Source organism: Xenopus tropicalis, chromosome 5 (genome assembly GCF_000004195.4).
Source record: "Xenopus tropicalis strain Nigerian chromosome 5, UCB_Xtro_10.0, whole genome shotgun sequence".
NCBI lineage: Eukaryota > Metazoa > Chordata > Amphibia > Anura > Pipidae > Xenopus > Xenopus tropicalis.
Window position 1 is genome coordinate 132,441,109 of NC_030681.2, and position 15,897 is coordinate 132,457,005.

The following is a 15,897-nucleotide window of genomic DNA, read 5'->3' on the forward strand; positions in this document are numbered from 1 at the left end:
TCAATACATATAGCACACAGAGACCCTAAAATAAAATCAGGCATGACAATTTTCACGGCTTATTTCTCAGATATAATCTTGTAAAATACACATTATGGTGAATCCAAAATGTTAATTTGTCTTTCAATTCCAAACGTCCAACGTTTACTTAAACAAGCAGTGGTTTATAATGCATTTCTGATAAATCTGATAAATGAATGCCTGCAGTGTTCTGGAGGGTCTGATACCCACTGTACATAGGATTAGCAAACTCTGTAACATTTACAGACCCCCATGACTTTCATGACTTCATGTACTGTAAAGCCAACACACTGCTTGTGTTTTATGTGCCATAAACAACCTCAATATCAATTTGCTCCCAGAAACCTTTATATCATTGGGAACGTATACACCCTGATGTATGTCTTTATTAACTACAAACTAACCCACTGCTAATCTAAAGTGAAGTTAGAAATGATATACATCTCTCCCATATTCCCATATGTGCTCCAATAAACGGCAATTCAGGTTAGTAGTGGGAAAAACCAAAAACAGACATATTCCTGTGATTAATCGAATCACTGTAATTTACTTACAGCGATTACAATGCAAGTGATGGGAACTAAATTATTCACAGGGCAATAAATCTCCCCATGTGTCATTGCCCGATGTGATTGCACTATATGGTAGCCCGATGCAATATGAGAAAATGTTGCCCTGCTACTGCATGCTTAAAGTAAGCTGTTTAGTAAATGTGGATACATAACCTTTGGGGGATAGAACTTATTTCAGAAAGATCTAGATTTAGAAAGTGAGCAACAAGCCAGTTTGTGTATTTACTGTATGTTCCCTACACGGGTGGCTCTGACAATATCCCAGCTCAGGCCAGTCATCCCCTTTTTATATCTTTACAGAGTCTCTAGCTCCCTCTACTGTCTGCTTTGTGTGGGAATTCTGCACTGAGAATGGAATTGGAAGTGCCAATGATGGTCTGTATTACACCTGCTACATACAACTACTCACCCAACAATCACAGAAAGAAAGGTTTTTGGTGCACTGTAATTCCCACATATTCTTTCAGACACTCTTAAAGCTTGTTTAAAGGGCATCTAAACCCCATAGCATAATTTTACACAGTTTTACACAGCTAGACAGGATTTAATTCAACAGCTTTCTGAAGTCCCAGAGTGTCAGTGACTTGTAGGTGAGCGTTCAAATCTAGCTGCTGATTGGTTGCTATGGGTAACATCACAGGTGACGTTAGTCTCCAATGTTAATAAATACGCCCCTGTCTACTGGATTCAGTTTGGGTTGCTGACTTTCAGTTGAGCTAAAAGCAGTCTAAAAATGCAAATATCCCAGAGCCACTTAAATTAGAAATTGAATGTAAATTGCAAGAGGAGCGCCCTTAGTATTTTTTGGGGTTAAGATCCCTATTCGGTCTCTATAACAAAATTCCAATAATCTTTTATAAACAGGCTCACTAGAATTTTCCCCCAGGTCTGTGCATTTAACAGTGAAAAGAAGCCCTGGCCTGGGGTCTGAGGCAAGCCATGATAATCACTGGGAACTGCAGTACTTAGTACTTTTCACTGCTGGATCCTAATAAGCCTCCCCTGAAAGAAAACTGCAGTTTATTTCTTCCTATGTGAAGGCAGCACCATTACTGGCTACCCACAACCCGCTATCATTGCAGGGGCCCCGGGGCAGCTGCCTGGGGGCCCCCAACCCTGGCACAAGCTCCTGCTACACTGACCCCCACACATCACATACTGTTCCAGATGGCCAGACGGGGGGGGGACGCAGGCGCTCACAGGTGGGGAGAGTGGGAGGAGCGGGCCGCAGGTGGGGCCACAGGGCCCACTGGGTTTTTTCCGATCTCCTGCCAGCCTGTCTGACCCTACCTTCTGTGCTTCTGTGGAAGAAGTGTTAGGATGCAGCCACCACTTATAAGTATGGAGCTACAATAGTGATGTAATTATTAAAGGTAACAATCATTAATTGCACAAATTTAAATCAGGTTCAATATATTATTTATCACTGACTACACAATGAGGGTACTTTTAAAAACTCTGTATTTTCTAATGTACTAGAGTAACTAGACCATCTGTGCAGAAAAGCTTTTATTTAAAATGGCTCATTTTATTCAGTAAGAAGGAAAGCATCTCTATTGTGGCAATTACATCAACAGCCAGATCTACATTTCTGCAAAAACAACTTGCTGTTGCACAGAAATCATTAGAGTATCTCCACACATCTCACACTTTCATACAAATTGAATTTTTCTAGTACATATAAGCACTTCACAAAGAGATTGTTATTTTTATCCTACAGAGGGCGCTGTTATACCATTTCATAAGATGAAAGATGCAATTCTGGGATTCGGGATGGACCAGAGAGATATGAACTGAAAGTCAGCAGAATCACATAATAAATGTGGGTACAGGGGTGCCTAGGGAAAGTAGCCCTTACATAATATTATACTGAACTCAGTACTTACCCCTTTTTTAACTTTTTTTAAATAAATACCAGAAGTTAAACATGGAAGGAAGCAGAAGCCAGAACATGCAATTACCCACTGCAATATGTCAAGTCACAGTGTGACATAAACCCATAATGAAGATTAATGCAGCCTTGTTTACAAACAACATGGTCTTCCGAGAACTTTTACAATTTGTAGAAATTTTTTTTTTTAATTTTTGGCAATTTCCCATCAGCTGAGTCAAGTATTTCCACCTTGTTTTAAAAATGTCCTAAATAAGTGCAATGTTACTAAATGCAGGGTTACAGATACAGAAAATGTACAGAGTTCAGAAATATGATTTTCAATTACTTGAAAGTATTCCTAGTTGACTTGGACAAGGCGCCAATAAGGATGGAATCTCAGATATTTACTGTATAAAAAGAGTTCAGATACAAAGAGGATTATTATATAAAAGACCCAGAGCATTAGGAAAGCAGAGTTTATCTGCTTCTTATGGTTTTATAACCAACCTGAAATTAACTTTGAGTTGCTCTAGTTACTTTATGTAATATATATATATATATATATACACACACACACACACACACATCAAAACACTTTAAAATTAAAACACAGCATTCGAAGTAAAGGCCGTCAGAAAAGGGAACCCATACAGCATACGGCCATATGATCTAATCCATGGCACATATGTGTCAGAGTAAAAGTTCTCCGCAGGGGAACTCCTAAGCTTTCTATAAAGTTATATGAAGAGTTCATGCTACATTCATCCACTGATACATATTCCCCCAAAAATCCTATGCAAGTCAGCAGAAACCAATGAAATTTTCATGGTGAACTGATACAACCGCTATTATCATTCTTTGATAGATATGCCCACGTGAGGGCCGGGCTTTACTGCTCCCCATACAAACAGTAAAGGCCATGTACAGCAAACACTTTCCTTTTTCTTGTGCCCTTCACTTTTGGTGGATGGAGTGGTTGTGAGGAAGACGTGAGGAAGACTAGAGTCAATGGAGGTCCATAAATTCTACAAAACTCATACAAGCAAGTAGCAACCCAAGGCAGCAAGATAAAAATGAACTACTGGAGCTGGTGGAAACACTGGCCTACATGTGGCTGTTGGGGGCCCCAGAAGAAGAAAATTAACTAATAAATATGTGAAACCAGATCCTCTAGCCCAGGGCTGCCCAACAGGAGGCCCGCAGGCCGGATTTGGCCCTACAAAGGATTTTTATGGCTCAGTCTGCCCAGGGGCTTTATAGACAATGCCATCATCATCACTTTTATTTATCCAGCCCTCTAACATGCTGTTTAAGATATAATTGGCCCACTACATGTAATAAGTTGGGCAATACTACTCTAGCCCACTGTAGTTACCCTAATGAGCACCGGCATGGAAGCATGGTACTAATAGGCCGCTGCCTCATCAGAGGGGACTAAAGGGAAATGGATGGGGTTCAAATATAGATCGTTAGTATAGGAAACAGTAATATATAGATTATACATCATTCACATCAGTCCCTCGCTCAGCAGCTTAGAATCGATGGCCCCTATTGCATTAACACTGGGGTCAGGTTTATGAGGAGCCAGTTAACCTGCCTGTATGTTAGAGTGTTAGAGGAAACCTAGGCATACAAACTCATTACACATAGTGCCAAGCCAAGGGGAGAAATACATTACTACATGTCAGCAATCATGAGCCGCCATTCTGCGCATGCATGCATTTCAAATAAACACGGTTATGTTTCCAAAGACTGTTCTTCCCTATATAACATTCCTGCATATCTGTGCCATCTGTGAAGGTAGCACCCACCCGGATACGCAGGCCCACTCCTTTTGGTCACCAAAACCTTTGTCATTCAAAATAACACATAAGGGAAAAATGGCTGCTCACTGGCATGTCAGGCAAGTAGGCACATGTGTAGCAGCATTACAAGGAGTGGTTTTGGGAATAAAGTCAATTAATACATATATAGTTATATAGGCTGACCTTCTTCATACTTTATGTATTCAACAGACTTCTGAATCTGTTAGAATGAAGTCTCCTTTCCTCCAGTGGGGATTGGTGGGTGGGGCTAACACAGAGGCTATCATCATGATCTCTTTCCTCCTCAGGGAGGACTGAAACCATGTGACTTGTCCTGCTCACATGATCTAGAGGCTGCATGTGTAAACTAATAATAATAATGAGGGGCAAAGTAAAATATTACTGACAGCTACCAACACTTGCATTAACTAGGTCTGTCACGTGTGATGCCATTTGTGTCGACAGTCACACTCTCAGGCCTGCATTCAGGCTCTCACACTAAGGCAGCAAACACATACTGAAGCTACAGTTCCCGGTCAGCAACCTGATTGGCCAAGTGACTGATAAGCGTGTACGCCAGCTATTTGTGTAGCATATAGCCAGAAGCATGCAAATCTGACTGTCATCAAGTCCGCTTCAACCCTCCTAAGCAGGCAAAATGGTGTTGTGGGTACAGAAATCCTGGGCCTGGAGGACAGGGAATAAGAAGGGACTATGAAACAGAAATGTGTCAGTAGTGGGGGGTTGTCCTGGGACAACCAGTCGCACACAAACAGGGGTCACACATTTCAAAATAATGCTTTGACAGCTCTGGGTATTATGGTTTACTAACAGGAAATCTTCCCAATTCCTATTGTCAAATCTCTTTGCTTTATATACCTCCCAAATGGCTTGCTATTCTGTCATTACTTAAAATAAGTCCCCGAGTTAAAATACACATGCATACTAATCTCGCCTTTCTTCACTCTTTGCATCCAATATATAATATCAGTCACTTAATACTCTATTTGTAAAGGTTCCAGAGATCAAGACGACCGTTTCACGTACTGGGGGGATCATTGCGCTGAGCAGCAGACTCCCACTTTGCCAGCACACAGAGGAAATATTCAGCAAGTACACCAAATCCTTAATAGCTTTATCGTATGGGTGATTCATACCAGACCTATTACAAATGAGGATTGGAAGGCGCCCTTTATGTTAGGAAAGTATGAAGTTTATACGTGTGACTGGCCAAGAATAGGAGACAGAGACCAAAATGTGCGAGGCTGCTATAAACCTTTCTAAAATACTTCAAAAATAATGTTATTTAAAGGGTCTCACTTGGGATATGCAGAAAGTAAGCATGACCTCAAGTTACCCTGCTTTGTCAGGACAGACTAAAGTAATAATAAGGAACTTGTGGCCCTCCATGTTAAACTGTAAATGTTAAACTAAACTCGCAGGAACATACTACAGCCTTCACCTGTCTATGGAAAGGTGGGAGTCAGAATGTAGCAACATCCCAAGCCCTAGCAATTACTCACACCTGGACTAAACAAGGAAAGTGCAGCTTAGAAACGACTAGTAATGGACAGATTATCAAAAATAAATATATCAAAATAAAGCAACTGAAACATTTATCCTTTATTTGGCTTCACAAATCACTATGAATATTAAAATTAAAAGTTTCACCAGTGGCCAAATATCTACAAGAAAAAGAGCCTGGTTTTGTAACTGTGAGATCTATTTAAGGGCAAAAAAACTGCAATATCACTTTTTATATCCGGGTTCCAGGCAGTGGCCCTCAGAGCCTGTGTTGGGATAAGTAGCTGATAAGTAGGGCAATTTTAGCCGAGAGGAGAACATTATAACTAATAACACACGGGGCATTTGTAACCTAATATTGTTAAAAGAATATTATAACAGTGTTAACATATGAATGATACAGATTATAAATATATTGTTATCCTAACAAATCTCTTGACTTGCAAGGTTAATCTCATATATTACTTAACCATCTGGTCACACTGATTACTTTAACATTTTAATTGGCAACATGCATACTGCAAAGCCAACACAGAGGAGCTTCCAAGAGTACCTTAATTACATTCGTCCCTTTCAGTGATTAATATTCTCATACAAAGGTTACACTTTACAATTTATTATACACACGGGCTGAAATTGTACTGCTCTTCATGGAACCATCCCATTCCTGTCCCAATATTCTTATCAATTCCAATCCTTTCATGTTAATTAAGGGAAAACAAGCACGCAATATTTCCTTGTATTGATTCCTAGCTTTCTTACTTGACCACCATGGTCTAAGCTGTGATGTCCGATTTTGATATAGTATTTTGCATTGATCTAGCTATGTCATCAAAGGTCTTCTGATAAATTGTTCCTCTGTAACGTAGCCTAATAGAATAATCTGGATAAGATCATTGTCTTTAACAAATAACTGTATCTGCTAAATAGAGTGTCCTGGGTATAAAAGGGGCATTGGCAGACTGTCATCAAGCGTTTTCACTATGTCTGCATAGCTGGTCCTCAGCCAGTATATGGGATCAGGTTCCTTGGAGTCACAGAGTAGGCCCTGTATTATCTTTCCAGGAGGAGACTAGATGTCTATGAGGAGTGGTATGTAAACACATGTAACCCTTTAGAAACAGTGCACGCCAATGTTGCTGATGTAATAGTTCAACTATAACTTTTGTAAATGTGAATTCATGTTACAATTTTGCTTAATCCAAGTTGTTCTGCTCAGGAGTAAAACCAGTGCTAAGTCTAACTGACTGTAGAAATGCCATTGGTTTCTTGCAGTACACATGCATAAAGGCAATAATAACCTGACAGGCATGGAAATTAAGAGGCAAGAGGGCAGAATTCCTTTAAGTCATTTCCCAGGATACTCTATGAAAGGGTTTGTTCAGCTTTGAGTTAACTTTTAGTATGATTTCGAGAGCGATATTCTGAGACTTAATTTATTTATTATTTGTGATTATTTCACTTTTTGCTCGGCAACTCTCCAGTCTGGAATTTCAGCAACTATCTCATTGCTAGGATCCATATTATCTTACCTTCCTTGATTTCCTGCACCATTTTTATTGATAATCTGCTAAACTAGAGACTCGAGTAATAATGCGTAGGAGACAAATGATGAGACACTGTATAGTGATTTATTTTCTCACCAGAAAGCATTATAAAACTGGTTATAGGAAAGTCAACGTTTGCAGATTTTCAGCAAAGTAGGCCGTGTTTCCATTAGTTACAATCAGAATTACGCTGCTTTGGTTGGAGTCTGGCTTCTTCTTTGGAAACTTCAGAGGTTAAACTGCTTAAGTATTTCTGTAACACTCAGAGCATTCCACCTCTCCTGCTGAGCAAACACTTTGAGAAATCTCATCTACCACCAGCTATTCAGCTCCTGGCCATTTCATACCAGCTTTGCTTAAACCCCTACTGGGCCAGTCAATCAGTTTTAATGTCAGAATCACACAAGGGGGCAGGCAGCAGATATGCAGTTGCAGGGGCATTCAGGGGTGTAACAACAGAAGAGTACAGAATGCCAAGTTAGGTCCTCCCTGAAGTTCAGTTTTAGTAAAAAATATGCAAAACAGACCCAGAACTTTTAGTTAAGCCACTGGATGCAAAGTAAAGATATAAACTTCTACTGAACCTAGTGTTCTTATATAAACACATACAGTACACAGAAAGCCCTGATTTTCATGCTAGGTTCTGCTTGAAAAACCAAAATGGGCTGCAAAATAATGCATGGCAAATGATATATAAGGCAGATTCATGGCTACATGGCTTTTGTAACCACTTGCTATGTTACTATATACCACTAATGCAAAAAGTTACAGTGTGCCTTGCTTCATAGAGAGTCATTTGTCATATCTTATGTAACTTCCTATTGTAATAAAACTCCTAGAAGACGTCAAGATAACACGGAACTAATGGACCAAACCAAAGACAGGCACTCACAAGCAGCAGGTATGAATATAAAACAACTAACTGTCCAGCAGAAAGTGAAAGCAATATCTGATCTCACCCGTGCCAATTTATTTGCCTGTGTGTCACTGGAAGGGGCTGTTTGTGTGTGCATAATAGGGATGCACCAAATCTATAATCTTTGGATTCAGCCACCTACTGAATTCTTCAAAAAGATTTGGCAAATTACCTAACTGAATCCAAACCCAAATTTGCATCATGTTAGAACAAAAAATGGTCACATTCAGTTGTCCACACCTTTAAAACAATATGACTTTAAGGGTTCAAATTTGGTTTGACTTAACACTTAAGGGGTTATGTAAGAAATGGCACAAAGTTCGGTCATAAGTAGTAACCAATGGCAACCTATCAGCAGAAAGCCTTTACTATTGGCATTTAGTAGCAGTACCAGAATTTCAGAAAGAAAATGAATATAAACGTAATTATAAGGAAGTCTGCAATACTTACAGCTTTTAAACTCTTTCCTTCAGTTTCTAGCTTAATTTCTGTTTCTCCCCAAAAAACTTCTTGTGTTGGGTTAGTCTCTATTTATAAACATTTTACTAATAGTGTAAGGTTTATAGCTAAGAATAAATCTAAACTACAGGCAAGAGCAGCCCATATTCTGTCAGAGTGATGAATACAATGTGCAGGATATATATGGCTACTGGCACCAAACAGTGTTATGAGGTAAGAGCAAGTCCTGGCTGAAATTGCATTCAAAGCATTCTCACCCTGAACAATACTATAAAAAACTATTTTAGAATCAGATATAATCAAGGAATAATTCCACAGGTCTGGTCACAGTTGTTAGAAGCCAACTTCTCAATGATGAAAAAAAGCAGCTGACAGTTAATTTTCATGACTTCAACAAGAGCAGCAAGGCAAATGACACTATTAAGCTGCCCATACACGGAAAGATTCACGTTTGCCAATGTCTACTAGGTCAGTTTGGTCACCCAGATTGTGAGCCCAAGCTGGACAGACTCATTTGCCCCCTGGACAGACAATTAGATCATAAGGGTCTAATGGAAGAGGACTACATCAATGGCACAATACCTCATGTATGGCCACAGACACAATAAAAATCTCTAATGTGAAATTGGTTGCTATAGTATAGTGATATCACCATTTGCTTCTGTTGATGTAGAGCACCTGACAGGCAGGTACCGTAGAAAATTCATCTTAAAACCAGTACTACAATTTACCATTGGTTACACATTCATTATATGGCTCATTTACATCCACAACTGTAGGAGCAAAGTGCAAATTTGAGCGCTAATTGCATGTTTTTTCCCCCTCAATGCACCATCTTTTTCCACAATTCTGACACCATTCTAGACCCAAACAGGCAATTCTCTTGGCACAATTGTGTTGTGCTTGCTGTAGTTGCATCCGATTCAGAACAGAAGCCAGGGGGAACTAAGCAGCACTGAGTCCAACTATAGGGATGAGCAAGAAGCACATTTTGATGCAAATACCTTTAATGGACAAGGTTTTACACGCAAATCACAGTGGGGAAGAGGGCAAGGTGTCCACTGCACTTGTGGATGTAAATGAGCCTTTATACCTAGACAGTCTGCTTTGAGCAAGTGACTGCTTTAGTTTCATGCAAATGAAAGCAAGGCAGGAGATATTATTGCTCATTTACATCTGCAGTGGGCAACTTGTGCTTTTCCTCTCAGTCAGTTGCGTCTAAAACCACTTTCATTAAAGTTACTTGCATCCTTTGCACTTCCCTACAGTTGTGCAAAGTCAGGTGCAGCTGCACCTATTGCCACAGGGGAACCATGGATCAATAGGTGCACTTTTGCCTAAAGAATCGGGCAAAACCATAATTTGCCAAGCACCCAAAATGATGCCAGGCTGAATTAGAAAATATTCTGTATTTAGTCATTAACCAAACACATTAACAATTTACTGGGCTGGCCAATTAATATCTGCTGATGACGTGTTGACATCAGGTTTTATACCATCCACTGGTTAATGTAGTTTTAAGACATAGCACAGTCTTTTGTTAAGACAGCTGAACCAAGCACACGTGGCCAAACTGGTGACAGATTATATACAGTGGCTTGCAAAAGTATTCGGCCCCCCTTGAACGTTTCCACATTTTGTCACATTACAGCCACAAACATGAATCAATTTTATTGGAATTCCACGTGAAAGACCAATACAAAGTGGTGTACACGTGAGAAGTGGAACGAAAATCATACATGATTCCAAACATTTTTTACAAATAAATAACTGCAAAGTGGGGTGTGCGTAATTATTCAGCCCCCTTTGGTCTGAGTGCAATCAGTTGCCCATAGACATTGCCTGATGGGTGCTAATGACTAAATAGAGTGCACCTGTGTGTAATCTAATGTCAGTACAAATACAGCTGCTCTGTGACGGCCTCAGAGGTTGTCTAAGAGAATATTGGGAGCAACAACACCATGAAGTCCAAAGAACACACCAGACAGGTCAGGGATAAAGTTATTGAGAAATTTAAAGCAGGCTTAGGCTACAAAAAGATTTCCAAAGCCTTGAACATCCCACAGAGCACTGTTCAAGCGATCATTCAGAAATGGAAGGAGTATGGCACAACTGTAAACCTACCAAGACAAGGCCGTCCACCTAAACTCACAGGCCGAACAAGGAGAGGGCTGATCAGAAATGCAGCCAAGAGGCCCATGGTGACTCTGGACGAGCTGCAGAGATCTACAGCTCAGGTGGGGGAATCTGTCCATAGGACAACTATTAGTCGTGCACTGCACAAAGAAAACCTCTTGGAGTCTGCAAAAGACTTGAGACTGGGGCGGAGGTTCACCTTCCAGCAGGACAACGACCCTAAACATAAAGCCAGGGCAAGAATGGAATGGTTTAAAACAAAACATATCCATGTGTTAGAATGGCCCAGTCAAAGTCCAGATCTAAATCCAATCGAGAATCTGTGGCAAGATCTGAAAACTGCTGTTCACAAACACTGTCCATCTAATCTGACTGAGCTGGAGCTGTTTTGCAAAGAAGAATGGGCAAGGATTTCAGTCTCTAGATGTGCAAAGCTGGTAGAGACATACCCTAAAAGCCTGGCAGCTGTAATTGCAGCAAAAGGTGGTTCTACAAAGTATTGACTCAGGGGGCTGAATAATTACGCACACCCCACTTTGCAGTTATTTATTTGTAAAAAATGTTTGGAATCATGTATGATTTTCGTTCCACTTCTCACGTGTACACCACTTTGTATTGGTCTTTCACGTGGAATTCCAATAAAATTGATTCATGTTTGTGGCTGTAATGTGACAAAATGTGGAAAAGTTCAAGAGGGCCGAATACTTTTGCAAGCCACTGTAAATATATATATATATATATATATATATATATATATATATATATATATATATATATATATACATATACACACACACACATGCAGCAACCAGACTAAACTGGTAGATCTACACCTGTGAAGCCATTTTAAATCAAACTGTAATAAAATTTCCATCATTTAATCTGTTTTCTTTCACAACACTAACCAGTAATGACTCTTGATAGTAAATATTTTTTCTGAAATGTATTCTTACCTTTATGATCTCTGGAGTCTGTTGAATTGATAATGTAGGGCCAAGATCCTTGCTTTGGTTCTGAAGCTGAATACCAGGAGAGGAAGGTGGAGTAACCAAGGTCTCCTGAAGGATTTTCATTACTTCTTTTTGTTTAGACAGAGTTCCTTTCCCAGACCTCCAATCAACAAGTTCCTGAGCAAAGTCCTCAATGCTTCCCAAAATACGCAGTAGAAGATTCCCCTCATCATCTTCTAACTTATGCTCGCTGGCTATTGTACCTGATGCTGAAGGCAATTGTGAATTGGGCTCCTTATGTAAAACAGGAAATCTAGATTGTGTTTTAGAAGGGGTTGTGCTGGGAGGGTTATTTAGTGTGGTTTCAATTTTTTTAGAAAACTTTTCCAAATCCAGAAGCAATTTGTCGATTTCTTCATGGTCAGCACTCTTGCCTGTATTACTTGCATGCGTGTTGTAAGAATGTGAGCCAGTATGGTAGGTTCCATTACTGCTGAAAGATGTGTTCTTAGTTACTGTCATAGAATTGTCAATAGGTCTGTGAGAATGAATGGACTTGCGACTGAGTTTTGGTTCAACTGATTCTGAAACAGATAAACCTGCTGCACATTTTTGATGGTTTACAGATCTTTCCAAATCTGAATCCTCCTCAATGTAAAGATTTTCCACTGAAGGCCTTGGAAGCCTCTCACCAGTATTGGAAAACACCTGATTTGTTCCATGAGACATTTGTTGAAAAGGTGCAAAATTGCTTTTTACACTGCTTCCTTTATTCTGTTGCGTGCCTCTTTGCCAGGTCTTAGCAGGTAAAGGCGGAGCAACTGGTGAGACATTTTTCACTGTAGTGGCATTATTAATATTGGGAATTTGTGGAGTAAGTTCTCTATTATATTCTGTGGCACTAGGAGAAATGGTTTTTACTGAAGGTGGCATCTGAACAACATCTTCATACTTGGGTGGCTGTTCATGGCCATAAATTGGAGAGAAAGGTTGCTGCTGTAAACTCCGGATACTACTCACAAGTTCAGCCAGATCGCTAGGTTCACCACGTCCACGTGGACTATGTTCCAGCTCAAACGGAAGTTTCTTTAAGTAAGAAGAGAGCCTAGCCATAACATTCATGTAAATAATTTCTGGGTTTGGAAAATGATCCTCCCCTTTCCCCTCACTTGTGTTGTTGCTTCCAATAGACCTATTCCTAATACACTGCTTAATAATGTTTGTGCACTTTTTCAAGTCCTCAGAACACTTCAAAAGGATGTCCAAGCACATTTTTATGTCTTCTCCAGAGCCTGCACCATCTAGGTTGTGTTTTTTCAGAATTTGGTTAATAAGATTTTCATCCGCGAGGCCTTGTAGATACAAAGCGGCCATGTTATTAAGGTTCTGTTCCCAAGATGCACTGTTGGAGACCATTGCTTTCTCCTCCACTCCTTGACCTTGAGATACATCATTTGGAGGACAATTTTCATTATTACCGAACTGGCCATAGATAAAGTCGTAGTCAGTTGATTTCCTGTTAAAAGAATCAGGACGGACTTTTCGGCCTTTTCTAAGATTAACATGTTGATTTGATGCATTCCTTAACTTCTCAAAAGAGAACTCTTTTGCTTTTCCACTTGCTAAGTTTATGGCTTCACCAGTAATATCCTTCAGACTGCCAGTACTTTGGGTGGCAGAGGGTTTTTTGTTCCTAGAGTTGAGATGAGAAGACTCCTCACCACCAACCACCCCTTCTCCAGCAATAATTTTATGAGTAACATCTTTAGTATGGCTAGGGGAACCCCCTGGAGCTTTAACAAGCTCTGAGCATACACTGTGGTGTGCAACTCTGCACTGAACTCCAAGTCGATGAACTTGACAAATTCCATGGCAATAATGAATAACATTCTCAAGTCTTTTGTCCAATACAACGCTATTATAACAGGTTACTTTACTAACAATCACCTTGTAAGGTGCAGCCATTGGGGCAATTAAATAAATAAATAAATTAAAACAAAACCAATGTATTAAAGGCCGACACTTGTCCAATGGTTTAAATGATTTGTGCTAAAAATAATTGTTTTTCTTTTCTTTTTTTTTTTTGCCAGAGTTTGTTCTATTGTAGTCCAGGTGGCAACAAAAGATGCTGCTCGTTTAAGTGCCAAAATATTTTCAAGATTACTCAGAAAGTCCAGTTGCCTTAGACTTATCACTACTGGATACTGTATATTGTGATCTGAATGAATGAAAACCGTCATGAATAACCAAGTACAGGTTTTTCTTAATCGCTCTCACTGCTGGATGAGGATTAAACCACTGATAGAGATCTTGTCCAATCCAAAAAGAGTAAAAAAAAAAAGCTCATTCAGGCAGAAAGAAAACACATGCATACTGAAAAACTAAGGCTAAAGTAAAAAACAAGTTGTGCGATAGTAATTTTTTTTAGTTGCTCCCAACTCAAAGAAGTTATGATTATTATTTATAATTGCCTCTTATCTCCAGCATATTTGGCACAACCCCTTTCTCCTTCCATCTTACAGATCCATTCAGGCGTCCAAATAAAAAAACAGAAGTCTCTTAGCAGTAACATGGCTACAAGGAGAGTTATTTAGGTGTGCTTATTAGAATATTGTACCACAATGAAATTACGTTCCTTAATATAGCCTCCAAAGTGCCAAGTGTTAAAGATGTCGGCTCAGCTTTTCACAGTTTGATTGAAGAAGCAGAGCTCCTGCAGAAAAAGAAATAAATGTAAATTTTTGGTCACTCCACACTGTAAATGTGAGCTCATGTCTGCAGACACATTTAAGATCATAGTATTTGTTTCTTTTTGCTAGTACTAGACATGCAGAGAAATACTAAGAGACATTATCCCATCCTTAAGTATTCCGCAGTAGATCTAGGCCCCATAAATGACATTAAAAAGCTCCTATAATAATATTTTATGCCAAAGACAACTGCTCCCTTTGATTCATAAAGTGTTCCCAGCAATAAATATTATTATTATTATTATTATTATTATTATTAAATATAATAATTAAATTGTTTGGAAAGAAGAAGAAAAGTGTATTTGTAGTAGAATGAGCCCTGTCTCCCACTGTCACCCCCCCCCCCCCAGCAACATACTACAAGTATCGGGCCCCTTATCCGGAAACCCATTATCCAGAAAGTTCCGAATTATGGAAAGGCCATCTTCCTTATACTCCATTTTAATCAAATAATTCACATTTTAAAAAATGATTTCTTTTTCTCTCTAATAATAAAAGAATACCTTGTACTTGATCCCAGCTAAGATATAATTAATCCTTATTGGAGGCAAAACAATCCTATTGGGTTTAATTACTGTTTAAATCATTTTATTAGCTCCATTGGAGGCATATAAAAGGCAATCTTTTGAAACAAGTGCTTCCTTTTCAGAAACCAAATGGTTTAAAGGCAGTGCTGAACTGCAACATCCTTATTACTTTAAGTATAAATTTGAAGAACCATACTCCCTTCTGGGACTTGTATTTCTAGTGTGCTCCTCTTACTGTTTTGGTTCCTGACAGGTGTTTTATTTATGGCATAATATGAGCACTAGGGTGAGTAACACAGTAGTGATACATGTGGTAGTTGTAAATAAATGGCAGTGCAGTAAGGGCAAGACATTGTGAGACATTTCATTAGGGTGGGGACTGCATCACTCAGCAAAGAATCACTATAAGCCAGACCACAGCTGCTGCGTTTGGGTCACACTAAGCTCACAAGTAGTAAAGTGGGGCAGCCTTTCTCCTTCATGTTTTCATTATTTTGTTAAGTCATATTACATATTACAGACTGCCACAATCCCTTTGAATTGAATTTTACCATTGGAAGTGTAATATCAAAGCTTTGCAGGAAACACGTCACTCCCTTTCCCGGCTGCAAGCTTTTTCCTGTTTGAGGGTCACATGAAACACCCAATCTCAAAGAAGCTCAACGCAGACACCAATATATGAACCAAATACAATAGGTGCTCGCCAAGCAAACTATGTTTGAAAATAACTATAAACTATCATTATATACCATAAAGTGGCATAACAATAACCTAGGCTTACACACCAATCAGTCAGTCATCAAACCTACATCTCACA

General features: G+C 39.4%; 1 protein-coding gene across 7 annotated transcripts in view; it reads right to left on the reverse strand.

Annotated features, from left to right (window-relative positions):
* Positions 1-15,897, reverse strand: part of ppp2r3a (protein phosphatase 2 regulatory subunit B''alpha) — a 95,006-nt gene that overhangs the window by 20,269 nt on the left and 58,840 nt on the right. For 6 of the 7 annotated variants that reach the window (XM_031902683.1, XM_031902681.1, XM_031902684.1 and 3 more), the window contains one exon: positions 11,807-14,516. In XM_031902683.1, the coding sequence (XP_031758543.1) occupies positions 11,807-13,768 (1,962 nt within the window). In that variant the 5' untranslated portion in view covers positions 13,769-14,516. Of the gene's footprint in view, positions 1-4,454; positions 4,546-11,806; positions 14,517-15,897 lie in introns of those variants that run through there. The other variant, XM_031902686.1, reaches the window with a different exon arrangement.